The 25807-nt window shown below is 56.4% G+C and overlaps 10 protein-coding genes across 10 annotated transcripts; 5 read left to right on the top strand and 5 right to left on the bottom strand.

Moving 5' to 3' along the window:
- Nucleotides 1-558: 558 nt before the first annotated feature.
- Nucleotides 559-2014, top strand: B0T15DRAFT_533957 (uncharacterized protein). The gene has a single exon (XM_062869400.1). It carries the CDS (start codon nt 948-950, stop codon nt 1794-1796), a length of 849 nt encoding a protein of 282 aa, XP_062721755.1. The 5' UTR covers nt 559-947; the 3' UTR covers nt 1797-2014.
- Nucleotides 2015-2139: 125 nt separating this feature from the next.
- B0T15DRAFT_397649 (uncharacterized protein) lies at nt 2140-4199 on the bottom strand (the record flags this gene model as incomplete). Its single annotated transcript, XM_062864915.1, has 3 exons — nt 2140-3137; nt 3225-3616; nt 3682-4199. 3 exons carry the CDS (start codon nt 4197-4199, stop codon nt 2140-2142), a joined length of 1908 nt encoding a protein of 635 aa, XP_062721754.1.
- A 2064-nt stretch (nt 4200-6263) lies between these two features.
- Nucleotides 6264-8233, top strand: B0T15DRAFT_435311 (uncharacterized protein). The gene is made up of 2 exons (XM_062865815.1): nt 6264-7260; nt 7336-8233. The coding sequence occupies exons 1-2, from the start codon at nt 6714-6716 to the stop codon at nt 8061-8063; spliced, it is 1275 nt and encodes a 424-aa protein (XP_062721753.1). The 5' UTR covers nt 6264-6713; the 3' UTR covers nt 8064-8233.
- On the bottom strand, nt 8234-11510 carry B0T15DRAFT_533949 (uncharacterized protein). The gene is made up of 8 exons (XM_062869399.1): nt 10738-11510; nt 10419-10679; nt 9801-10302; nt 9472-9704; nt 9063-9422; nt 8872-9003; nt 8720-8813; nt 8234-8652 (listed from the first exon to the last, which is right to left on the bottom strand). The coding sequence occupies exons 1-8, from the start codon at nt 11434-11436 to the stop codon at nt 8309-8311; spliced, it is 2625 nt and encodes an 874-aa protein (XP_062721752.1). The 5' UTR covers nt 11437-11510; the 3' UTR covers nt 8234-8308.
- Nucleotides 11511-11921: 411 nt separating this feature from the next.
- Nucleotides 11922-12634, bottom strand: B0T15DRAFT_533946 (uncharacterized protein). The gene has a single exon (XM_062869398.1). It carries the CDS (start codon nt 12438-12440, stop codon nt 11976-11978), a length of 465 nt encoding a protein of 154 aa, XP_062721751.1. The 5' UTR covers nt 12441-12634; the 3' UTR covers nt 11922-11975.
- Nucleotides 12635-13135: 501 nt separating this feature from the next.
- Nucleotides 13136-16058, top strand: B0T15DRAFT_494100 (uncharacterized protein; the record flags this gene model as incomplete). Its single annotated transcript, XM_062866993.1, has 2 exons — nt 13136-14341; nt 14397-16058. 2 exons carry the CDS (start codon nt 13136-13138, stop codon nt 16056-16058), a joined length of 2868 nt encoding a protein of 955 aa, XP_062721750.1.
- A 575-nt stretch (nt 16059-16633) lies between these two features.
- B0T15DRAFT_215218 (uncharacterized protein) lies at nt 16634-17935 on the bottom strand. The gene has a single exon (XM_062862727.1). The coding sequence runs from the start codon at nt 17862-17864 to the stop codon at nt 16821-16823; it is 1044 nt and encodes a 347-aa protein (XP_062721749.1). The 5' UTR covers nt 17865-17935; the 3' UTR covers nt 16634-16820.
- Nucleotides 17936-19121: 1186 nt separating this feature from the next.
- On the top strand, nt 19122-20019 carry B0T15DRAFT_215208 (uncharacterized protein). The gene has a single exon (XM_062862726.1). It carries the CDS (start codon nt 19302-19304, stop codon nt 19854-19856), a length of 555 nt encoding a protein of 184 aa, XP_062721748.1. The 5' UTR covers nt 19122-19301; the 3' UTR covers nt 19857-20019.
- A 24-nt stretch (nt 20020-20043) lies between these two features.
- B0T15DRAFT_215194 (P-loop containing nucleoside triphosphate hydrolase protein) lies at nt 20044-22299 on the bottom strand. Its single transcript, XM_062862725.1, has 4 exons — nt 21935-22299; nt 21617-21881; nt 20879-21555; nt 20044-20811 (listed from the first exon to the last, which is right to left on the bottom strand). Exons 1-4 carry the CDS (start codon nt 22193-22195, stop codon nt 20182-20184), a joined length of 1833 nt encoding a protein of 610 aa, XP_062721747.1. The 5' UTR covers nt 22196-22299; the 3' UTR covers nt 20044-20181.
- Nucleotides 22300-23774: 1475 nt separating this feature from the next.
- On the top strand, nt 23775-24899 carry B0T15DRAFT_556565 (heterokaryon incompatibility protein-domain-containing protein; the record flags this gene model as incomplete). The annotated part of the gene is made up of 1 exon (XM_062870424.1): nt 23775-24899. One exon carries the CDS (start codon nt 23775-23777, stop codon nt 24897-24899), a length of 1125 nt encoding a protein of 374 aa, XP_062721746.1.
- Between the last annotated feature and the right edge of the window lie 908 nt (nt 24900-25807).

Here is a 25807-nt window from a genome sequence, read left to right as displayed (position 1 = left end):
AGGGAAGAACAGAGAGCAAGCTAGCTTAACGGTTGTTTGATCCTTTGAATATAAATGCCTGTATATGGTGCTGAAGCAGGTCGAGCTTTGAAAAACAAATGCGTTCCCGTAGGGTTATGGACAAAGAAAAACAATAGTGTCTTTGGTGTGTTGAGGCTGGCTTGGCTGGGCAAGACACTTTGAGACTTCGGGTCCCCACACAATAGCAGTCCGGAAGTGGTGGACATGGGGCAGTGTCGCAGGACTGGAACGCTTTAGAAACATGTCGCGACATACAAACGATTGAAATCGTAACAAAGGTGTGCTAAAAGGCCTCCATAATACGAATCGGTGTCCAATGGCCTCTGCTGTTGTTGGCCTCGGGTTGGTTTCCCGTGAGAGCCCCGGGTGTGGGCCTGATCTCGGCTCCGTGCCGCAGCAAAAGTGGAGGCCGGGCCCGGCCGTCATCCCGGGCCAAGCCCGACCCAATTCTGAAACGGGCGAACCAACGGGCTTCAAACAGCAAGAGGCCGAGCCCAGCTGCCAGCATCTTCCTTGGCTATCCGTCATCTTTATAGCCCCCAACGCGCCCTCAAACCCCACAATGTCTCCTCTCAGGCGCGGTTAAACTTGCTGCCAAGTTCTACTAGCTGGTGCCCGGGGTAGACCAGGGGCAAAGGCCGCGTCCAAAACACGAGTTGAACACGGACTAGTGACGACATGCGTGTAGCAACAATGAGCCGGCCGTCAGGAACCGCGGCCCCGGGCGAGGCGATTGTTTCCGGCTGACACAAGACCCTGGACAAGTATAAGGATTGTATGTATCCCGCAATACTGGCACCTGGCACCTAGCAGTCACTTCCTTCACTTTGCCCCTTCCTCCCAAAGATCTGCGCCACACACCACAGGGTCCGAGGAAAAGAGCCAGGACCTCAACCATCTTGAAACACACATCACTCTCACAAATCATGAACCGCTCCCGGTACGTGCCGCACGCGGTATACTCGATCAACCCCTACGCCAGCAACCCCTATGGCATCGGACCAACACAGTCCCCGATGCAGGGCGGCGGCGGCATGATGCCCCCCAGCCAAGCCATGGGAATGGCTGCTTCCCAGTCCCCATACGGCAGCCCTCAATCACAACAGCACCACGGACAGTCGCCTGTGCAGACGTCGCTCTCCCCCAACGCAATGTGGGCAGCAAACTTCGCCAACGGGCCCATCATCGAGGATCTCTGCGCGCCCCCACCACCACCGCTCACCATGCCCCCCGCCGCGCCACCACACATGCGCATGGCTGCCCACATGCATCCCGGCGCCATGCCACAGGTGCAGAACGTCTATGGCGTCCGCCAGCCGGGAGGACTCCCTCTCCACCACCACCACCACCCTGCCTACGCCGTACAGGGTCCGTACCCAGGGCAGCCGATGCAGGGGATCCCCACCGCCGCGAGGGTGGTGGGCACCTACCCGCCGTATACTAGTAGTATGCCGCAGCAGCCACAACAGGTGCAGCCGGGGATGCATCTCGGATACCACCCGGCGGGACAGAATGCTACGGGTATGTTGGGGCGTCCGAGGTTGGAGACCGGGTTTCCGTCTGCTCCCGTGGCGGCGGGAGGGCCGGGGCAGCAGCATGAGGGGAGGATGGGCGGCCAGATGGGGTCGCCGGATAGTGGTGGTAGTATGGATCTCGGGGTGGGGACGAACCCGGTGGTGGTGAGCGATCTGGAGGGTGTGGCGCCGCTGACGCCGGTGGAGGAGGCGATTCGGGGGTTTTTGAGTCCCGATTTGGGGGATTTGGGGCATCCTTAATGATGATGATGGTACGCCCGGATTGATGGGTATATGTTGAGAACTTAAGCGTGGGCGGGTGGGGGCAAAAGGGGTGTGGTTACGGTTATGGTTGCTTTTAGCCTGCATCTGCTAGGAGTTGGGAGTGTTCGGGTATTTCATAGCGTCTCATTTATCATAGCGGCATGACTCATGTACGGAATAAACGACCGGACAAATCAAAAACGGATTGATAACTACATTACGGAGAGGGTTAACTCCAGATGGGAACCATCGAGATTGCCTGGGGCATAGAACCTAGGGGTGAGCCCCCCAGTACTACTAGTAGTAAACTCCAAACCCTCCAAACCACCCCCAACCCCCTTCACCCCAACGCGCGACACAACCGCCCATTCTGCCCCGCGGGATATCCATCCCCGGTAACCACCTCCCACGCCTCACTCCCCACCGTCGTCCTGGCCCAAAACACCCCCCACGGATCCCACCGCGTCTTAACCTCCACCAACCTCGCATAATGCGCCGCCCCGCCATAAAAGCTCTCCTGCCACCCCGTCTCGGCCGGATCACCCTCATTCATATACGCCCCGGCGCCTGGGGTAATCTCCTTCCACCTCCCCACAAACTCATGCGCCCTCGCATCCCTCCTCCTCGCTTCCGCCGCACTGATCCCCTCGGGCTGGATCTCCATCAGACTCCCGTGCAGCGCCGTGCGCCGCCAGGCCGGGTTGACCGCGCTGTCGGCCCCGGGCCATCCCGCAACCTCCAGAGTCGGGGAGTAGGCGATGCCGTGGAAGGTATACCCGCCTTCCTCGACGCCCGCGCGGATGGCGGCGAATAGGAGCGTGTCGAATTGCGAGGGGGGAAAGTGCCAGAAGGAGGCCGGGAACAGGCGCGAGCGGTAGCGCGTGTTGATCGGTGCGTCGCCGTTGCCGGTGCGGCGCCCGTTGCCTGCGTACAGGGTTGGGACTAGAGAGGATGGTGGGGGCAGGGTGACTGGGATGGAGAGGGCGTTGAGCTGGGTGTAGAGGGGCTCGAGGAGGTCGGTGAAGGCTGGGGCGGTGATGTTGGGGATGATGTGGGACGTGCTGTAGGCGAAGGAGGACGGGCCCAGCGGATAGATGTAGCTGAAGCAGTAGCCGCCCGCGGCGATGATGTGGGTGCAGTGGTGGTAGGAGAGGGAGACCCCGCGCCAGAAGGAGGAGAGGTCCGTGGTGGAGGGGGAATTGGGGCGAGGCGGTGGGATGCCGGGGAGGATGGTGCCGTTGGCGAGCGACGGGTTGACGGAGAAGCTGAGGGATGCCGTGGTGATGTTGATGGGTGGGTAGGCCTTGAGAACGACCGATGTAATGACGCCGAATGTACCTGACGCCGTCAGCGACTGGAGGATTGTGATTCCCCTGCAAATTACTACTAGTAGTACTAAGGACTAGCAGGGTGGGTACCACTTACTTGGCCCGCCGCCCCTGAGCGCCCACCACAGGTCTTCGTGGTGGTACGGATCAACAGTCCGGAACCGGCCATCGGCTGTGACAACGTTGATGGAGAGCACCTGGTCCGCCCCGAGGCCGTACTTTGATGTCAGCGACCCGTGCCCGGCCACTGCAAGCCACCCGCCTACCGACCCGACAGTGCCCCCTCCCGGCGCAACGACGGTGATGTTGTCTTCTGCCATGTGGTTGAACAGCTCCCAACTCTCCACCCCGGCACCGACCCGCACCGCCATGCCGGAGTACCGTCCTACGCTGTACTCTGGGATGAACTCGAAGCTCTTGAGATTGTGCACCCAGATGCTGAGCGAGCCCGCCCCCATAGACCGGCCACCAAAGTCGTGTCCGGTGTTCCTGCTTCCATGTCAGGATGATGACGAGGCTCAAACTGGGAAAAGCTTAATAGCCAGAGCACTCACTTAATCACCAGGCGGACGTTCCTGTTCCTCGCAAAGTTGACCGCCGCCTGTATGTGCCTGACCATGGTCGCATTCACCACGTACTCCGGGAACCCACCGCGGGTGCACGTGCCTGTCGCATTCAGAGCCAGCGTGCAGGTGCTGCCCTGCGGCCATTGCGTGAGCGTGGACAGCGGCTCCTCGATCCAAAAGTGCGTCCGCCCCGCTTGGGTCACAAGCCACTGGCAGGTCGTCTCATTGTAAGTCTCCCCCTGGTAGCAGGCTGATGCCGCGGGAAGAGGCCTGAGAAGTGCACCTCCGAGTGAAGCGTTCAGCTGCTTCCACTCGGCGATGCTGGGCCAGTCGTGGCTGCCGGGCCAGGCACGGCATCGTGGGACCGTCCTCTTGTCAGGAGGTGGGCCGGCTTTGATGTCCCCAAATCGAACGGCAGGGAAGTTCGCTGTATCCGACTCGCTGAGCTGGACGGATTCGAAAGGGAAGATGCCGCCTGCGACTTGTTGGGCCGCTAGGAGGGCCATGGTTAGGAAGATGCCAGAAGGGCTATACATGGTAGTATTGGTTGACCACCGGTTCTGATGTCTGGTCCAGGCTCGAGACTAGGAGGTACGGTGATGCCGGTAAACCCGTGGACTCGCGTATGGAGCTAGGATACCTCGCCATCTCTTTATACGTTTGGTTGCGGAACTTTAGATGATGCTTACCCAGCGCTAACGAACGTACCCGAACATGGCGCATACGAATCGTCCCTATTGTCACACAGTACACACATATCTGATGCGTGTTGGTGGTGGATCCGAGCAGGTGGAACTTTCATATGCCTCCGACAGTGCATGCTGTACCCTACTACCTCTGAGCCAAAACGGGAAGCTGGGTTGAGACCGCAGGTTGCATCCGTAGCGAGCTAAGAAACGGAACGGGACGGGGTGTGGGGGAATGCGGTTTAGCTGCATGGAATATTGCCACGGGACACGCTATCACACCATTCCGGAAACCGCTGGGCGGACATGACTTATGAATTACTCATCCACAATCCGACGGGACGTACATAGACTGTCGTCTGTAAGCTAAGTCAAGGTCCGATGCCTAATACCACGGCTTGGCGAACGGAAGGCATCGAAACTCCAGCGAGTGTCGACAACGGCTTCTGCGTGGCTGAGAACTGGACAAACTGCTACTACTAGTAGTTGCTGGTGATTGTAGACCGCAGAGTAGCCTTGAAAGCGAGCGATATCCGGTGCGATGGGCTTGCTGGACGTCCGCTGAGGGGAAGCTTGAAAATGGCCCGGCCTTCCAGCTCTTCGCGTGATCGCCCGGCATCGGAGGCTATAACAGGCTTCACGGTTTTCACCCTCTGATGATTATTCAGCATAGCGGGTGGGATCTGAGGACGGGGCTGGCTCGTGTTGCGGAACCACAGCAGCAGGGCGATGACAATCAGCGTCACGAGAAGCGGAATACCAAGACCCAGCGCAACACCCAGTCCTACAGCGAGAACAGGATGGTCAACCAGACGCACCAAGGAACCCGAGCACGGTACTCGCTTGTAACGTTGAGAGCCCCTCGGAACATGTGTGCGAGCGGACTCTGTGTAGCAAGCTAGGGAGTTTCTTCAACAGAGCAGAGAGTAGTATGTACTGTACCGGCCCGAGGTGATATCGAATAGCTTACCTAAAGCTATGTCCAAGAACTTATGAGTCTTTCCCCCTCGCTGCCTCACTATATATACCTCAAAGCCGTTGGACATGAATGGTCTTTGGTTCTCAGTGAACTAATCATAAAGTTAAGGCTTTGCGACTGCCAACGACAGGCTCTAGATCGCCGTCTCAGTCACATAGACAGTTGACCCTTGGCCGGTTTCTTGGGAAGCGAGGAGTAGGCACCACTCGCTTACAATGACCTGGGGGGGTTTAGTTTGATATTTCTGCCTAGGGTACAGCCGCAGGGTCGAGACACGCCGGCCCAAGCGGTTCGCAATGGGGTACGCTGCTGGTCGAGTTATTGGGACCTGGAAGAAGGCGAAGCAAGCATCAAGCGTTCCCGTCGGGTGACTTGGGTCTGCATAACTGCAACCTCGTTTCGATACCGGAGAAAAGGAAGGCGCTTGTTGGGCTTTACCGCTGCGCCGGGACCGCATCGCAGGCAACCACCATGCGGCAACCATGTTGCCGTACATCACAGGGGACGGTCATGGGCTTCTTCGTCATGGGAACGGATTGACGATAGCAGATACGACGGTAGCAGACCAAGCGTTGTGAGACTACTAGTAGTTAGAACAGATCTTGTGGCCAGAGCAACCCGGAAACAAAAAAGGAGCGGGGAATAAGAAAGGAGTCAGGAACGAGAGAAGAGTCAGGGGCAAGGAGAAGGTTCTGACCGTTCTGTCAACCAGCCCCGGGCTCACTGCAAGGCTTTCAAACCCCCGGGAATATAGTCGATGGGGACCCTGCTGGTAACGAACCAATTCCGACCGAGTCCGAGTCGGCAGTTCACTGTGTAAGCTGTGGCCATAGCTCCCATTGATGCAAAGTCTTCCAGTTCCAACCCCTTGGGAGGCGGCCTCTTTATCCATTGGCTAGGTCGGAGCTGAATTTGTGCTGAATTCTGAACTTCGCCCCAAGCTCCGCCACTCCTCACCACAAGGAACATTCTCCACCATATGGCTGCTGGCCAATTAACAGCCGCCGGTGTGCAACACCCGCCTGACCGGGCCTCGTGGCCGCCGACAGTGCGGATGACAGACAAGATTGCGCGTTTCGCGCGAATTGTGGAAGTGCCGAAACATGACAAGAGGCCATCCCATATGAAAAATGATAAGATAACATCCGTACCACCCTCGAAGCTGCCACTCGCAATCGCCCTTCAGAAAACCCCATTCTGACATTCCAAATGGTGCCTGTTGACGTCCGACATCCCCACTCCTGTTTATGAACTGCGCGTTTTGGTATCTAGTTTCAGCCTCAAACAAAGGCGCCACAACGAGAAGTTGACAACCACCCTAACCCGCACCAACTCACTGAAGCCAAACATCAACAATGCCATATCTCACAACCGAAATGTCACCCCCGCCCCCACCCCTCGCGCATGAGCTCCTCATCGCCCAGCTGGCCGTGCAGCGCGCGGCCCTCGTGACCAAGCGCGTCCTCGCGACCCTCAACCTCCGCCCTCCGGGCCTCTTACAGCGCGCCAGCACCGAGCCCATCAGCCGCTTCCTGCACCCAGACGAATGCTCCTCCCCGACCTCGCCAACAATAACAACGGCGACGACACCTCCCAACGGTCCCCTCGGTCACCCCCATCCGGGGTTAGAACGGCGCCTGTCGCTAGCCAAACCGGACACGTCGCCCGTGACGGTCGCCGACTTCGCCGCGCAGGCGCTGCTGGTCGCCGCCGTGCACCACGCGTTCCCCGCGGACCGGATCGTGGGCGAGGAGGACGCCGACGCGCTGCGGAGCGACCCGGACCTGGTGGCGCAGGTGTGGGAGCTGGTCTCGACGACGCGGCTCGACGACGCCGAGAGCGAGGCGCGGTTGGGAAGGCCCGGAAGTCCCGAGGAGATGATGGAGTTGATCGCGCTTGGTGGTGGCGGTAGTGGGGCGGACGCCGACGACGATGACGATGGCGCGGAGGAGGAGGAGGAGGAGGAAGGGGAGGAAGGGGCCAGCAGGTGCGGCCGGCGGCGCAGGTTCTGGTGCATGGATCCCATCGACGGGACGAGTGCGTTCCTGAAAGGCGGGCAGTACGCGATTTCGCTTGCGTTGTTGGAGGACGGGCGGGAGTTGCTTGGCGTGCTGGGCTGTCCGAACTTGGCGCCGGCTATGAGGGGGAAGGTGGCGGAGCGGGTGGTGGATAGGCACGGAATGGGGTTGATGCTGGCTGCTGTGAAGGGACAGGGGGCCACGTGGAGGCCGATGGGACACGGTGCGCTGCGGGAGGCCACGAGGGTGGATCGGGGCATGGGGAAGCCGTTCGACCTGAGGGAAATCCATTTGGTGGACTCGTCGAGGAGCCCGGCGACGCTGACCGAGAAAGTGCGAGATCTAGCAGCGATTACGGGGGCGGTATATCCCGCTCAGACGGAGCTGTACTCGTCACATATGCGATATGCCGCGATGGCTCTCGGCGGCAGGGAGTTCGTGCAGCTCCGCTGGCCGAAGCCGGGCAAAGGGCCATGGTCTATCTGGGATCATGCGGGATCGCAGCTGATTTACACCGAGTCGGGGGCCGGCAGAGTGACGGACTTGGCCGGGAACCCCATCGATTTTACTACGGGGAAGAAGCTGTCGAAGAGCTGGGGACTGATCACCGCCGATGAAAGCATCCACGGGAAGATCCTGGCGCTGGTTGATTCGATGCTTGCCGCTGATGCCAATGTCAACCCATAGAGGGGTTTCAGGGACAAGGTCATTTCAGGAACGGGATACTTTACTGGCGTTGGTAGTGATGATGGGCCGGGAACGCATGACACGCAAGGATCGGGAGTATCTACACTTCCTTTATGACATGGACATTAAGACGGGAGCGTATAGGCTTCATTTACGATGAAACGAAGACTTTTCTTGCTGAAGACTGTACTCGTTGCGAAGATTTGACTGACTACTAGTACTAGTAGCGTCCGTTGACAAACTTTTCATACCCTCCCCCCCTCTCTCGGCCCTGATTTCCTTTTCCACAACCTTGCCATCATGCTTGACCTTCCCAACTTCTCTTCTCGACCTTGATGCAACGGTAAAGCCCCCCTGGCAGCGTCCTCAACCCCGGTTTTGCTCTCCCATTCCTTTTGCTTTGCGATCATGAAGTCTCGGAGTGCACGTGGAGACGCGCTTGCCAGATGACCTCTTGCTGCTGTGTGGCCTTTCGTTGGACGTTCGAGGTAGCCAAAAGAACCTCGGAGTGCACCGAATATTGCCGTTCTCGCCCTTGCGCTAAACGCAATTGCCAAAGACAGGCAAATAACAAGACTGGATATCACGACTGTGCGAGGACCAGCAATGAGCCACGTTGTCGTGCGTAATGGAGCTAAAGCTGACGGTGAACTTACACATCCACATAAGCTGGGCGCCCAGTGACATGGTGCCGCCGTTGAGCTCTTGGGCGTTCATGCCGAACAGTGTCGCGAAGAAGGAGAGGGGCAGCTGTAAGTCCGTTGGTTTAACACACGTCGCATGTTGTCTCCAAGGAGGAGATACCCACGAAGAAAATAGTAACAACGGTGAAGACCACGATCGACCTTCCCTGAATGACCGACTCATCCGCTCGCCGGATAGCTGCTTTGGCCTCGATGATCCCGGCCTGTTGTTGTTTCATATCCAGGAGCTCACGAAGCTATCATCGCACGGGTCAGCGAAGCAAGAGAAATAGTTGGATAGAGCCTTTGGACTTACCTGGCTTCTGGTGTTGGCCTGCCGCTTTTCTAGGTTTGAGAGCTCCTCCCTCCGTAACTTCATATCCATTATCAACGTCCCTGCTCGATCCAGAGTGCTTTCGAGTCCTTCGTGGCTCTCTGGATTCAAGCCGCGCAGAGCCTTCTCAAAGTCGCTCATAACCGTGATCTGTTGAGTGAAGATCTCTTGCATGATCTGCAGCTGGTCAATGATGCTTTGCGCCTCCATTAACACAGACCACTCAAACTTGATGTTCAACGACTTCCGCAGGAGCTCCTCGGATGTTTGAAGCGGATCATGTGTGTTCATCCGTTTGACGTCGCGCCCAAATCGCTCATACGCCTCGGATTTCTTTTCGGACTGCCCAAGCCAGTAAGCATTAATCGCGAGTATGAAAAATTAGACATACCACGGTGGATATCGCGGATCCGAACATGTCGACTACCTCGGGTCTGAGGTCAGGCTTTGTCCTGTCGAAGAACACCTTCGAGCATTCGTCAACGATGATGAGTGCCAGGTCATAGATGGACCGGACCTGACTGTTGTCCACGGCTCCAAGATGATCTCGAATTGCCCGGTGGACAGCCGAAGGATCAGGCTTGTTCCGGCCCCATCTGCGAGGAAATGCGGTGAGAATGGTGTCTGTCCATCTGTTAGCGTGACTGCTTTCAAGTGACGATCTCTGCTTGAACACCCCGGTTATCCGATATTGTTTGGGCTGGGGTAAGAGAGTCTCACTTTCGTCCAAGATCCACATCCAGAGCTGGTCGACCATTACCACTCGTGGTATTGCTTCGGGGTCATTTCTCATGCGAGTTGCCCGATATACAACCTGTTGCCGGTCTCGAGGCGTGGTGTCTTCAGCAGTCCAGTAGTAATACTGCTCGAGGGTGCGTCTGGGGTGGAGGGGTGACTGCGTGCACAGGTGGTCATTGATCAAGCGCGAATCTGCTGCCTCGTCGATGAGTTGAAATAGTTTTGCCGCACACCAGAGATAGCTTCCCAGTGGCGACTGAGGCTTCCATGGGGGACTACCATCGTCCAGCGCTCCAAGGTCCGGCACAGTGCTGTCTATGCGCCTGGCCATGGCCTTGGCGCGCTCAACCACACTACCCCATGTCCCTTTCCGCTTGCTTATTCGTTCAAAAGCAAACTCCTGATCGTTCATCTGCTTGGTCTTTCGAATGACATTGGTCATACGGACTAGGCGTTTCTCTATCTCCCAGTGCAAGTAAGGCATCTGAGAAACGGTCAGCTGGCGGGGAAAGGAACGGTAGCCACAAGGAAAATAAAAAAGAACACTCGTTTTGCACATCAGGAGAAGGGAAACTGGGAGAACCAGGGGTGTTGACTCACGAACAAAACAATGTCTTGAGAGTCGGCTGAACCCGGGTGACCGACGTATTCCGGCGACGGCACAAGGGCACAGCGAGGCCGGATCTGGCGCGAGCAAGGTGGCATGTGAGGCCTGACACCTCCTCTGTCCTGTCCGTGCCAGAGCTCTCGCTTCAAGAGTCTTTCAGTATTGGTCTGCGGCTTGGAGGTGGCTGTGCTATGTAGCGCGCCCCGTGGCGCGGGTTGAGAGTTGTCCTCTTGATAATATCGAGCAATAGCATCCTCCATCGTTCGGTCAGCTCACGAGTGTTACCGACAGCGTTGGCGACCAAGTACGCACCTCTACCCATTTCATATTGTTCGCTTGGAGATGGAAGTACCTGAGGCATGTCCTGTCGGCCGAGCGCTGGAGCGGCGTGTGCTCCTTATCGTACAGCAACCTTTGGACCGATATCTTCTGGTGGGGGAACTTGCCATGGCACAGTGGGTGGCTTAGGTTGACTCCGCCCTTTTCCCTGTCGAACACAATGACCCAGCCGTTGTATCCATAGTTCGACTCGGCGGGATTGTCGTCGACGCTGTCTTCCTCGGCTTCTAAGCCCGGGATGAAGCTCACCGGCGAAATCAACTGCCGAAGGCGAGCATACTCCTGTGTCGGCCACTGCTCCACTTGCTTGAGAATCGAGCGTTGTCTGTTCAGCTCCGCCCTCCGATACCCGCTGGCTCTTGCGATCGCAACTTCACAACGGTGCAGCTCATCCTTGCATCGCCGACTGGCTCGTTCTCTCCATCCATTGTGTGATTGTTCTAGGCAGTCGAGGACTGGTAAGATGTCGGATGCTGACAGCCGATGACCAGCAAAGTAATCCCTCAAGTAGCGGATACGCCGCAGCTCTTTCCTTACCGTCTCTTTTTCATGATCCGAGAAGCTCTCATAGAGCTCCCGCCTGTCAGAAAACCGAGCGGCAAGGAAGGCAGCCCAGGCATCTGTCGGAGCAATCGGGTCGAGATACTTGTCTTGGACGCAGTATGACTGCATTTGCGGACGCAATGAGACCACTAGGCTACTAAGGGATCTGAAGCAGGTGAACACATAGACATGAGGTAAAAGAGGTTGAAAAATTAGAATAGGTAAGAGAGTTTTATTTACCCCGGCAATGCTGCCAAGCCATGCGTTGTCTTGCAGTTTTCGGTAACATTGGGCTGCTCCTTTCCGCCTGTCAGCGTGCCGTACCGATTGGCCTCACTCTCTGCATGCTCTCCGATAGTGTCTTGGCTTCGATGACCTGCATACCTATGGGCCGGCCTAGATCTAGGCCCGAGCCTCATCCTCTTGCCCTGCATTTCTTTTGCATTTCTTTTCACCACCTGACTGGCTCATTGCATCATCAGATTTTCACGTTGAATGGAGTCGGGCAATTTGTGCAAAGCAGTTGGGCACAACGCGTGTTCAGCTGTCTAAGGTAGGCTGCCATCAGCGTCTCACATTAGCCTTCTGTTTCTTGGCCAAAAGTCCTGTTGACGGGTTATCGCAACCTCCTTCGACGCCCGATAGCGTGGGTTCAGGGACCCTGCTGTTCAAGGACGTTGTATCTCGTCCACATGGCGCACCTTGACCGTTACCCTACACGGGATGCGGCCAAAATATATGCGTAATAGGCGCTCCGGTATCCAGACACGAGTGGGATATACCGGACAATCTTCCCCGGTCGATGTGCCGCTGTTTTCCTCGTTTAGGTCCAGCGGAGTGACGTCGGAGCTGGACGGGGTTGTTGAAACCGGCAATATGTGTCCTGGGGCTTGCGCTCTCCTTTGGCGACGAATTTGGCGCAACACGGGGTTGGCGAAGGCGCACTTCGCCAAGCAGAGGAAGAAAAGCCCCAAAGCCAGGCTACCCAACGCAGCAGCAAGAATGACAAAAGCAGACGTATCGTGTGGTGCTTCAGATACCCGCAGTTCTGTCGGCTCCGGATTAGGAATGTTGACTAAGACCGACGCTGTGCTGAACTGCGGAATAGTTGAAGTACTGGGGTCGTGTGCCATCCTGACTGCCAAGTCAGGAGATTAGGATACGGCAAAGTTAAAACGGAATAAGACCATATGGCTGAGACCAAATTGTGGCTTCATAGGCAGCTCAGGTAGCTTAAAGCCACCTTAGAATACTGCGCTTGGATGTTCAGGTCCTCTCTGGTCGCACATTGCTGATAATTAGCACGTTTCATAGTCCTATCGTACAGGTACAGGTATACAAGATGTTGATAACAACTTGAAGCCTTCTCCTGCAGTCAGCGCAGTGTTGTTCACAGCTCATCTCCTAATGAAGCCTGCAAAGGCATAGGTGAAGGCGGTAGCAGCTAAACGAACTGTGGTGGGAACGTAGTACGACTTTCCAGGTTACCTGTAAGTTACCAAGTCCTACAAACCTGGCATACTGTATAGGTAGGTAGCGAGCTCCTTTCCACAACACAACAAAACATAGCGACCGGCCAGACTAGAATAAGCAGGGAGATAACGTTACGGATAACACGGGTGGAACTTGATATCGCCATGTGCCAAAGCATCCACAAAGGTAATCAATGTCTGCTCACCTTCCCTTTCTGGCCCGACAGTTCCATTGGCCGGGGAACCCGAGCCCCGCCTATTCTCGCGTCATATCCGTTCACTTACCGCAACTCCATCTCTTCCTGCCGTTGGGGTCACCTAGGTCATTTCCAACCAAACTGGCACCGGCACGGAAGATGAGCGAAAAGGACGACCTACCTTCGTACCATGCCGCTGCCGGGGCGTCGCGATGGCGCCGACAGAGGCCGCGAAGATCCCGAGCGCTCCCGCTCTTGGCGCTAGGCTGCCTGTGCTTCATTGCGTTTGCGCAGTGGATGCAACTGCCGCGGTCCGGGGCCTCCGTGCTGCCGCTATCCAACCCGGAACTGACCGCATACGGCCTTTCGGTCAAACGATTGCAGCAGGACCTTGCCACGTGCGCTAAGTTGCGCAAGAAACCACAGGATCCAATCGGGGCTGGGCGGGAACGGAACGCGAGATACGTGGACGGCCATGCCCCAACCCTGATCAAAAATGCCAGCGTCTGGGTCGGCGAGCCAGCAGCCGGCACGCCAGCGGAGGCAGCGCGCAGCGGTACCGGTTTCGACTGGATCACCGCAGACGTGTACTTGGAATATGGCCTGATCAAGCGGGTCGACCCATCGATCACGCTGTCGTCTGTCGCGTCGGACACGGTGGTCTTCGATGCCCGCGGGCGCCCCTTGACGGCCGGTATCATCGACATGCACAGCCATGCCGGGGTAGACTCGTTGCCCGAGTCATGGGGCAACGAGGACACCAATGAGATGGCGTCGGACATCGTGCCGTATGTCCGCTCCATCGACGGCATCCAGCCTTACGACCACCAGATTCAGGTCATCAAGTCGGGCGGAGTCACCACGAGTTTGATCCTCCCGGGGTCCGCCACTAACATGGGCGGCGAGGCGTATGTGATCAAGCACGCCGTGGGCAAAGCGGACGGGCGCAACGAGACGAGCGCTGCCGACCTGCTAGCCGACCCCGACCGCAACTGGCGGTTCATGAAGATGGCTTGCGGCGAGAACCCGAAGAGACTTTTTGGCAGGCCGGGAAAGCAGGGGCCCACCAGTCGGCTGGGGGAGAGCTGGGAATTCCGTCACGCGTTTGAGCAGGCAGCGAAGCTGGTACAGCAGCAGGACGACTGGTGCGACGTTGCATCCGCCGCTGGGGCTCACCATATGAGAACTTACTTGCCACAGGAGCTTCGCTGGGAGTCACTGGGAGCCTTGTTGCGGGACCAGGTCAGGTTGAACACGCACTGCTACACGATACCGGACCTGGAAGCCTTTGTGGATCATACCAACGAGTTCAAGTTCAAGGTCCAAGCTTTTCACCACGCCCATCAGACCTTCTTGGTCCCTGAGGTACCTACGCTTCCCTTCCCGATCCGATGCGGACTGTACCTGACCCTGCACCCAGATCCTCAAACGGGCGTACGGACAAGTGCCAGCGTCCGCCCTGTTTGCCGATAACATGTGGTACAAGACGGAAGCAAACACTGCATCGGAATACGCCGGGAAGATACTGTACGACAACGGTCTGACACCCATCTATGTCAGTGACAACCCGGTGCTGAACGCCCAGCACGTCGTCTTTGAGGCTGCCAAGGCTTACAAGTATGGCTTGCCCTACCATGCTGCGCTTGCGGCGGTGACCACTGCCCCGGCCGAGCGCCTCGGGTTTGGAAACAGGCTCGGCAAGGTAAAGCCTGGATTTGATGCCGACATCGTGGTATGGGATAGCGACCCGCTCAGTGTTGGTGCGACGCCCGTGCAGGTCTGGATCGACGGGACGGCGCAGTTTGAAGACCCGGTGGAACTCAAGAAGCCCACCGTGGAATTGAGTGCTCGTGACCAGAGCCTTTCCAAGATCCCTGAGGGGCCGGTGCCCTTGGGCGATGTGGTATTCACCGGCGTCTCGAGAGTGCTACTCAGAACCGAGTCCAGCCAGCTATCTTCCAACAACACCGTGGTGCTGTCCAAAGGGAAGGTCATTTGCATCGGGCGGTGCGAGTTAGCGCTGCAAGCCGCCTCTGAGTCCAAAACCCCGGTCATCAGTTTGAAAAACGGCTACATGACCGAGTCTTTCACCGCGCTCGGCTCCAAGATAGGGCTCAACGCCATTGACGCCGAAGACGACACAGACAACGGTCCTAGCGGCAATGCTTTCACCCGCGCGGAAGACGGTCTTGCACTCGGCACCCAGAAGACGAACGTCTCCTACGCCTACGGTGTAACAAAAGCCATCTCTGCACCAAAGCTCACGGGCCAGGCTAGCCACCATGGCACCAGCGTCGGCTTCGTAACCGGCGCAAAGACGCCCCTCGACAAGCACGCGATCTTCGCTGCGGACGCAGCAGTGCACTACACTCTCGACCTATCCGTCAAAGGCACCAACCAACCCGACTACATCGGCTCCATCTCCGCCGCAGTCGGCAACCTGCGCCGCAAGCTCCTGACCGCCGCCTCCAAGCGTAACGAGACCGTTCCCGATATCTACTCCGAGGCAGCCTTCCTCCAGCGCGTCGTCAACGGCTCCCTACCGCTAGTGATCACCGTCCACAGCGCCGACGCCATCGCTGCTCTCCTCAAGGTGAAGACCACCGTGGAGGAACGCATGGAGACCAAACTCCGCCTGGTAGTCTATGGCGGCGCAGAGTCACATCTCCTCGCGGATGAACTTGCCGCTGCCCACGTGGGGGTAATCCTCGCGCCGATCTTTTCGTATGCCACGTCTTGGGACCAGCGCCGCGCCCTGACAGGCGCGCCGCTCACCAACGGCACTGGCGTGGATAAACTGCTGGATGCTGGTGTGCTGACGGGCATTGGGCTGGAGGAGGACTGGGTGGTGAGGGATCTGGGACTGCTCGCCGGGACCGTGTGGAAGAACGGAGAGGGGCGGGTGGATGAGCGCGGCGCGTTGGAGATGGTGGGCGGGAATCTGTACAAGATGCTTGGTTTGGAGGAGCCGAGGGTGGAGGACGGCCACTTTGTTGTCTGGGAGGGGAGCCCGTTGGATATTGCGGGGAGGGTCAAGGCTGTTGGTGGTGGAAGGGGGTTTGTTGATGTTTGGACTTGGTGAAATTGGATACCGAGACCACCGCTGTACTCTGCTGTACCAAGCATTGCGATCATAAAGAGCACCTAATATTAGTATGGAAGTTGTGAAGGACGAGAGCTCGGAGTGGATTTGTCAGGCCCGGGCTTCGGCCGGCTTTGTTTGACTAACTAAAGGAAGAATTCTGGGTTCGTGTGCCCTCGCCTCGCCTGACTAAAGGAGAGCGAATAGGTAACGGTTATTGAGAAATAACCGTAGTATCAGAATAACCGTAGTGGACGGTTGTAGACCTGTACCGTTGCCTGACAAGAATTCCTGAATGCATGTTGGCTGACCGTTGTGTGTTAGGAACCATTAGATAACCGTCATGCAACCGTACCTTAAACTTCCTCCCATACACTGCCCAGTACATCGTGGTTAGTGCTTGTAGAGTGTACTTTTTCAATGTCCTTGCGTCATTTTGTGTCACACCACAATGCCGAATAAAATTCCATGTCCCCAGAAAGCACTATTCATCTCTAGGTGAATCAAGTATTTGCCAAATCACGTTGCTGTCTGGTCATCACAATGAATAAGCCGTTACTCGTAGAAGATGAATTCTCCGATTTGAATCGGAGTACGAGCTTCCAAAAAGCGGACCAAAGTAACAGACAGACTAGGAAAGCAATGGGATATCTCCGACACGTTGCAGCAGCAGAAGATGTCTGGTCACCGAGGAGCAACCGGTTCCGCTTGGGCTTGAGAAGCCATCAATGCCCAATGCCCATGCCCATACTTCGTAATAAATCACGTCGCTTCCGCGGCCCACCGAGCCCTCTCCTCGATCTCTTCTTCATCCAACATACGCACTTCCAGAATCTTTCGCGTCCTCGTGTCTATAAGAACGAAAAGTGTATCCAGCGGATCGCCGTATATGGGTTGGACCTTCCATTTGAAGAGCCTCAGTTCAGCCTCAACGAAGGTGTGCATCTGAGCGGTAACTTTCCGAAACGCCTCAAGGTCCCTGGCCTCTTTAGCCTCCAACCACTCCGCCGATCGGCTTTCGCGGCTGGCCCGATAGAAACATCCCATCTCTTCGTCCTCCGAACAGGGTGGCTCCTCTGCTGTCTGCCAATCCTCGTCGTCGTTCTCATCATCCGAGTCTGGATCCAGTACGAGCGGGCGCGTGAAGTTCTTTGGATCTACGACACGGCTTATCCAGCCGCCCCTGCCCATGCTGGTCATGTGCTCCATGATCTCGTCCACGGATGGCAGGCCGGCGTCTTTCCATGCGGCCAGCCTTTCCTGAGGCGAAAGCCCTCGATACACGTCCACAGTCATAGGCTCGTTGCTATCTTTGCACCGGAATCTATCAAGAGGAATCGAGATATTGCTGGAGACGCTGAAGGTGCTCAAGCGCGGGAACCTATGGAAAGGGAATGGCCGCCTCGGTGGTCGCTCTGCCAATGCCGATACTGGGCAGTGGAAGCATATCTCGCGAAGCTCTCTTCGAAGGATCGGAGGGGGTAGAATAGCCAATTGCCCCGGCGAGTGGCTCATGTACACCACGTCGAGACGCACCTGAGCTAGGAAGACGGGCCAGGCTTCCAGGTAAAGCCGCTTGCTGGCGTAGATCCAGGCGATTTCGAAACGTGAGTCCGATTCAATGCCGCTTCCCATATCGCACGCGTACCGCAAGCGCGGGCGTGCCACGTGGGAAAAGAAGCTCTTCCATATCTTGTTGCGAATCTCAGCTGGCATAGCCATGAGCCTCGACTGATTCTGCGAAGCAACATCAGTCCAGTCCAAGGCACAAGACCTGAGTACCCTGCGTGGTGGCTCTCTCGGCATGACGATTGACGCTCGTTCAGGTATGTAACGATCGAATTTGGAAAGGGAAACGGAGGTGAGGAGCAAAAAGAGTGAAGGATGAGATTTCGAAGACTTCACCTTTGGTTGTGGGTCCGTCAACACTACCTGGGATATCCACTCCACCTAACTTGTATAGGAAGGTCAGTCTGGCCTCGGCTCAGCCCCAATATCAACATATCGCCCCCCATTTGACGCGCCGTCGCGAGATCTCGCAATGGGCATACCTTGGGTGTTGTGAGATGGCGCCGCCCTTGCAGGAACTCGATCCAAACGCTCGTACGCTGGCACCTCGGCGGCGAGGCCCCAAGACCACGCCTCTTGCCCAGAGAGCCCGGTGGAAGGTATTCAAGCCTACTCAACGCATTGAGATTCGAGAGAACCTTTGCACGGGAGAAGAAAGTTGAGGTATTCTCATTTCTCCCACCATCATCGCATTTACAATCCGGAGAAACGACTTGACTTCCGCTTGCTCTCTGGCACGCAAGATAACGGCGACTATCACCCACCCACCCTCGCCGAGGCCTCTGTCTTCTTCCAAATAGCCCGTTTCACAATAAAGATTTGGTGAAGAATCGTGAAGCTATTGTTGAAGGTAAGGTGCATAAATTCCGGGCCCGGTGGCCTGAGGTGGAAGTGTCACTTTCTTGGGACTTCCTTGCACGCCGCGCCGCGGGGAAGATCGTCACGCGATCTTGGTTTCGGCAGCGTTTAAGGCAGTTATTCTTCACCTACTCAAACGGATGGTAGATTAATTTTAAACGCAGGCACAATATTGTGAGGCAGAAGGTTACCCGAATAGCGACACATCGACCGGAACACTATGTGAATATTATTAAGGCCTTCTTGAAGTTTATTCGCCGCGTTTTGTAGTACCGAGGAAACGGAACAGCTTCATCGAACAGCTTCTCACCGTCTCGTCGCTTCTCTTACTGCAGCACTATCAACTATGTAGACCGAGACGCCATTTGCTCTAAGGTGATCGTCGCCCATCTACACCCCTCTCTCTCCACTTAGGCCACACTCCTAGCTGAAACTTTAGTAGGCCTATTGGCCAACGCGATGTGGCTCTGGGGCCAGCACTCCTCGCAATGAATGGCAGCACCACAGATCGGTGGGCGGTTATTTAGGGATAGGGATTCTTTTATTGGTCCTGTCTGTTGCCTTTTGGACCACTTTGGTTCCTTGTCAGGGGTTGCTGTCGGATCTACCCCGCAGTATAACATAGAGCCATTTCCGCCCAGCCATCTGCTGGTTCTGCTCTCTAACCTGAAAGTCGAGCTCTGCTGAGGTGTCTGCCCCTTTACATCTCCGACAGTCGACGGGCGCCAGACAACAGCACCTCGCAGCGCGAGTTTCTTCTCAGAAGCTAGGCACCTTCCGTTCAGAGAAACTCGGAAGACCTCCCAACACAACGCCATGATTTCCAAGATAGCCACCAATACGGAGAAGGAACATGAGGATATGTCGGACACCGAAACCATCTTCACGGAAGAGTCGAGGAGTCCAGTTACCTTCTGGGACCACACCGCAATTCGCAACGCAGTACCATGTCCCGGAGAGACGTTCATCATCGTCGAAAAGGCTTCTGGCAGGGCAATCACTCAGATCAACGGCGAACTCCAATTAGAGCCCGACACTAGCCGGAGAGGCGGTTTCTATTGGGCCTGCGTCGAGACGGAAGGATGGCTCGGCTTCTACAACACCGCATCAGGCAATTTCATGGGCCACAATGCGAGAGGGAAGATCCTGGCCACGGCTAAACACCATAAAGCGTGGGAGTACTTCTGCGCGAGAAGGCATCCGGCGGGGGGCTACGTGCTGCTAGTGACTACGCATGGAAGGGGTTGGAAGCTGGAGAAGGTGGCTATTGACCAGGATGGCAATGGTCTAGTCCCAAAGGACCATGAGTCTGCGGTCTGGGAGTTCGTCAAGGTCCAGAATCGTGGTCCCATCACACATTTAGAAGAGTGATTTGCTCGGAGAGGTTGACTCCTACTCACTAGCACATGGTGGTTTCTCATGTACAGTGCCGCCCTGGTATCAGCACGCAACCAGGCCTGAAAGGGCAACGCGTGTCCGTCCTCATCTCGTACGTCCAAGACACTTGCGCGGTATATCCTCCGGGTTGAACGGTGCGGGCTAAGGCGGGGGGGAATGGAGGCACTCGACAAATCTCATTGTAGACAAGCTGAAAGGAAATACATATGAAAAGGTGGGCTGGGCCAGAATCTATTCCCAGATGTCCGACTCGCTTGTGATGACCTGTGATATCCTTCAAAAGTCTTTCAGACAGTTACTAGACCGTCATGTAATAATACCGCGTCGCCTCATCCCACTCCAACAACACCTCTGCCTCCATCTCGTCCACCTGCACCACAACCTGCCGCCACGGACTAATCCCATACGACCCAGGTAACAGCGCCGGCAGGACAATCGCGCACAGATAAGTCTCCCCTGCCCCACCACCACCGCTGACCTGCCTCCCCAAGGCATCCTTCACCTTCTCTCCGACCGCTTGGGCGGGACATAGCACCATCGCGTAGCTCTTCCCGCCTACCGAGAACGAGGCATACTGCGCCGGCGGCTTCCAGCTGACTACCATTCCCGGCCTGATCCGCTGCTTGAACGGGATGCTTGCGGCATCCGGGTCCGGGTCGGCGCTCGAGTCCAGGAGCTCCGGTCGAGCTCTCACAGTCTCAGCTTGCTGGGCAGTCTTGTCAGGAGCAGTAACGGCCGCCTTCGAGGCACCGCGTTGGGAATCGATGTGCATCTTCCAGAGCTTGGACTGGAACGCCTGTGCTTGTTCGGGCGAGACGCCGGGAGTCTTGAGACAGCGGGAGAGGAACTCTGGCGTGGGCAGCCGGAGGAGCTGTTCGCCGGTCTCGGTGGGGGCAAGCAGGGACGATTTGACGGGAGGGTTGCCGGACTAGATCAGACATGGGGAGTTAGTCCAGAGGACACACGAGGGTAAGATGCCGATCCGAGCCACCTACGTTACGGTCTATCCAATCCCGGAGTTGCTCGTTGTTCCAGGTAGCCGGTACATCCGGACTATACTCGGCCACCTTGTTCCTCGGGACGAGGACGCGCAGTATCTCTGCGTAGCGCAAAGTGTTCCTGCTGGCCGCCACATCGGCGAGGCAGGGGTTGACGCAGGCCACGACGACAGTCTTACAGCTGCGGGCACTAGTTGGGTCGAAGACGTGTTTGAGGGTCTTGGTCAGGGTGCTCTGGCGAAAGGGGACGTAGGTGGTGGGCTTCTTGCTGGTTTTTCCGGCGAACGAATCAGCGTCGGCGAGGGCCCGGCCGCGAATACAGTCCTTCAGAACCGAGAGGCTCGTGTTGATCTCGCGTGCTTCCTTCATGCGGCTCACATCATGGTCGGCTTTGTCACGGGCGGCTTCGGAGCCGGCCAGATCAACGAGATAGAGGAGACCGTCCTCGGCGGAGGGCATCTGGGGATTCTCGAACCGTAGACGGCAGATCGCATGAGAACGGGAAGACGTATCGTTCTTGAATGTTGGTGCGGTCCGCCGGAGGGACGCGGCTGCTTCAATGAACTCGAGCAGAGAGGCCTTATCCGTGACGTGGTGTTCGAGCGCCCCGGCCATCTGTGTGGTGCCAAACGAATCCTCGAGGATGGAGATTTGCTTGCGAGCGTTGAGGAGGTCTTGACGACATTGTCAGCAACAAGGGCGAAGGGAGCGAGGTTCACAAAGCATCCTTCTCACCGTAGGCTGTTTGCCCTGCCAGTTCAATGATGGACATGTAGACCTTTCTCTCGCCTTCCAGTGACCCGTCCATCAGTGTCTCGGCCACATGCTTCTCCAGGCCGCTGACAGTGAAGGTCTTCCCCGAGCCCGTCTGGCCGTATGCGAACATAGTGCCAACACCTCCACCCCATGCCCAGGGCACAAGCGGCTTAACCAGGGACTCGTAGATCTCAGCCGTGGTGGACTCGGGACCGAACACACGATCAACGGTGTAGTTGAAAGACTGTCTACAAATCAGCAACCACTCCAATCTCCCTAGTGAGCTTCGAGACATACATTGATAGTTGGCAAGCCCCTCACCGGCCTCCTGAGCTCATGCACGTCGACGGTGTTGCTAGAACCCCGAAGGTAAACGGATGGGGGGAATCCCTGAGTGACTTCATCTTCGAGCATGGGCCGGACGCGGGCGCTGACCACAATCTCTGAGCTTGCCACCACGGAGCTGCCGTCCTTGGACTTGGTGTCGGATGCGCTTGGTTTGAACGCAGCAACGAGACGCTTGTAGAGCTCAGCGTTGTCCAGCATGAACTGCTCCATCCCTACTGAAAGTTGTGAAACCTGTTGACAAGGAAAGTTCGACGGCGGCGGTGTAAGTTTGTAACACAGTAACACTGGTGTGGTACTTTGGGTCTAGCGGTTCTCGGATTCCCCGATGCTGTCGGGAAACCGACCAGACTTTATCGAAAAGCGAGTCGTGCTGAGCGTCCCGGGCAACGGACAGATACCAGTCGTTGTCCTGACTCCTGATGACTCCTGGCTCCAACAAAAATTACCCCCGTTGGGCCGGTAACGGGCTTGCCGTGACAAAGAACTTTGCCCCACCGGTGGGTGTTTGGTGGCCCCTACAAACGGCAATGACCAATCGACTCCGTTCAGGCACACACAACCCCAGGCATCAACAATTGACACTGGTCGGCTGCCCAAGGCGGGTTGCCTAAGGTTAGGCAGTACGAAACCAGCCAGTCAACACGGCGTTCATCATGCATCGGGGTTTGACTCCCGGGAATACGATCGTGAGTTGTGGAGACTAACGCAGGCCGGTACATAGTTGGATGCCAACGGATGATCTCACAGCAGCAACAGCACAAGTCCGCCCAATACTAGACTAATGCTCGACGATGAAAGCGGGCAAAGAGCGCGAAAGGAGAGCGAATGACATCGCTGAATTAGCACCCACGACTACCTGCAAGTGCTACTCGTGTTCTTGGGCGATGATTCTGCCCCCTTCTGAGCAACCTGAAACAGAGGAAACGGGCCACTACATATTCATTGTGATATTGAACTCAGAAGGCGCGTCGATATAATATTGGCGTCTTGATTGGTGGAGGTCTCCTGAGCCATTCTGATACAAATGCGGCGTGCTCGTAGTAGCGGTTACCGATAGGACGGGAATGACCTCTACCGGGATCGACAAGGTGGCTTGCCATGAGGCTCAGGGCAGTCTGGTGGCTGTACACAGTCTGTTTGTGGCTCCTGGGCGATTTTAGATGTGGTCTCAGTCAGATACGGTTCCCCTGCTCATGGCGTTTACTGGTGCTACAGGTCAGTATTCATGAGTAAGATGCGATGGCAGAACGCAGGGAAACTGCTGTTATTACTCCTCCGTTGTTGTACGAACCACTGCGCCCAAGACACCTTATTAGGCAAGTCTTACAGCCCTTATTCCTCCACATCTACCATTTCCCCATCTCAACAGTCCACATCAACCTTTGACCCCAATGCCATAGTCATCGATCTACGATATGTGTCGGAGATTTCATTGTTCTATAACAAGTGTAATAACCGCACTGTTTCAGCCGCTCACTACGCTTGGTAGCTGAGCATGTAGTATCGTCCAGTCGTTCCGAACTGTGGCGTTCTTCAGCTCGACAGTCATTGTGCCTCCAACTAAAACAGCGCATTCAATAATCTGCCTAGCATCCTGCAGCTGGAGGGGAGGAGTCCACAAAACACATGATATGAACTGAGTCCCCGGGCCGTGTGGCATTCTCTGCAACTTGCGCGTATCTTTGCCATCCGCAACCGTAGCTCGGGAAGGCAGGTGCAGACTAAATGGAGTTTGCCTATCCGCCTTCTGCATCTCGGTGCCAACGACAACCCGGACGCTCTCTGCTGCATGCTGGAGAATGTCTCACTTGACTCCGTGCCCCCTTACGAGGCTATTTCCTACGGATGGCAAGACACTGGTACCGTCGATGTCCATGATGTTGGCATCAAGGCCAATGGCCACATCACTCAAGCGCAAAACAAACTTACCATCACGAAGTCGCTGTTTGCCGCGCTGGGCGACATTCGACGAGCCACGCCTGCTTTGAAGACCCGAACTGTGTGGGCGGACGGCATCTGTATCAACCAGCGCGACACTCCCGAGAGGAACGCGCAGGTCCGGCTCATGGACCAGGTGTACACCAAAGCGCAGCAAGTGATTACCTACATTGGCGAGGGCGATAGCAACACCCAGTCTGCCATCGCACTGGCCGAGAAGATGCTAGCAGTGGGTAGGGCCTCGGAGCCTGTTACGAGGCACGAGAAGAGAGAAGAGAGAGACAAGCAGCAGTGTGAGCTTCTGGGAATCGAATTTACCGACTTCATCAAGCCGCACCCCAGTCCGATAGTCGGAGCGTTGCAGTCCATGCTGGATGCCCCATGGAGCAGGCGACTCTGGATCGTCCAGGAGTCTGTCCTGAACTCCCACATGCTCATGATGTGCGGTCCACACGAGATGCCCTGGACAATGTTACACGACCTTGGGCTCTTGATGTCAGAAGGGAAATTGGTCCGTGTTGTCCGGTTGGGCGATCTGGGCAATCCTGACTTTGAAAACGGCATGCTCTCGTCATGGCAGATGATCCGGAGGATGGGCTGGTTCCGCGAAAGGTTCTTCAAGGCCAAGCGGCTTGCCATGATTGACCTGATCCATTTGACCAACAAGATGCTCTGCTTCGACCCGCGAGACCGGATATATGCCTTGTATGGCGTATTCCGCGCCATATCCGCATCCCCGTCGGAGTTTGATCTAGAGGTTGATTACAACAAGACGGTTGCTCAAGTATACATCGATGCGGCACAACTTTCCATGACCCGATCCGGCGGTCTGGGTGTCTTTGCAACAATCCAATTCGAACCAGAGCAGCCCGGTCTGCCGTCCTGGATGCCGGACTGGGAACTAGCGGAGAAGACAGACATATTTCGGCTGAGTTGCGAGCAAGCCTACCACGCTTCTGGATGCACTAGACCGTAGACCAAATTCGACGGCAAATCTGATCGGGTTATGCTTTCGGGCATTCTGGTTGACCGTATCTCCTACGTGAGTAGAGAAATCCTTCAGTCGACTTTCAATCCAGCGAGCAAAAGCCGGTGTACACTGTGGCTAAATAGGCACCTGGATATGGTGCGAAGTTATGATAGATACAGGGATATGGACTCTATCGAGGTCTTTTGGAGAACCCTTACCGCCGACGCCTTCGCGGTACCCGCCCAGCCCTGACGAGGGCTCGGCAGCGGCACTCGGTCGACTGCTGCAGATGATGAATTCGGTGGAGGTATCAGGCAGCAATGTGAAAGAGCGTGTAGTAATACCCGGCGTGGAAGAGCGAACGACGGGTATACGGCCTGGATCACGCACCTCACGCGGAGGGCGGTGGATCGGATCTTCTGCATGACTACGCAAGGCTATTGTGGCCTCGTGTCGCCTCGATCCCGCGCTGATGATTACGTTGCTATCGTTCGAGGAGGCAGGGTGCCTTTGGTACTGCGTGGAGCAATCGGAGAACCGTTCAAACTCCTCGGCGAGGCTTATGTACACGGGCTGATGAACGGCGAGGTACTGGACGGGGGATCATTCAAACCGCAGTACGAGGAAGTACCGCTTGTTCTTGCTTAGACTTGATGTTCTCCGAGGCTAGGACGTTATTGGCGAATTAGGTTCCTATAGGTGGATTGTATTGTACATTACGTTGCTCTTTCATCGTTTGCTCAGTTCGTTCTGAAATCCTAAGTTGGTCTCCGCTCAATGTTTGCCCTGGTCAATCAAGTAGCACACGAGTGTACGGGACGTCCTTGCAGCACGACGAGTCTGTTCATGGGGGTTATGGATAGGTATCTAGGAGTATGATAGAACAGATCGTAACGTGTAATTTATTCCATCAA

Source organism: Chaetomium strumarium, assembly GCF_033439665.1.
Source record: "Chaetomium strumarium strain CBS 333.67 chromosome Unknown B0T15scaffold_4, whole genome shotgun sequence".
NCBI lineage: Eukaryota > Fungi > Ascomycota > Sordariomycetes > Sordariales > Chaetomiaceae > Chaetomium > Chaetomium strumarium.
The sequence above is the reverse complement of the archived record's forward strand: the minus strand, read 5'-3'. Positions and strand labels throughout refer to the sequence as shown.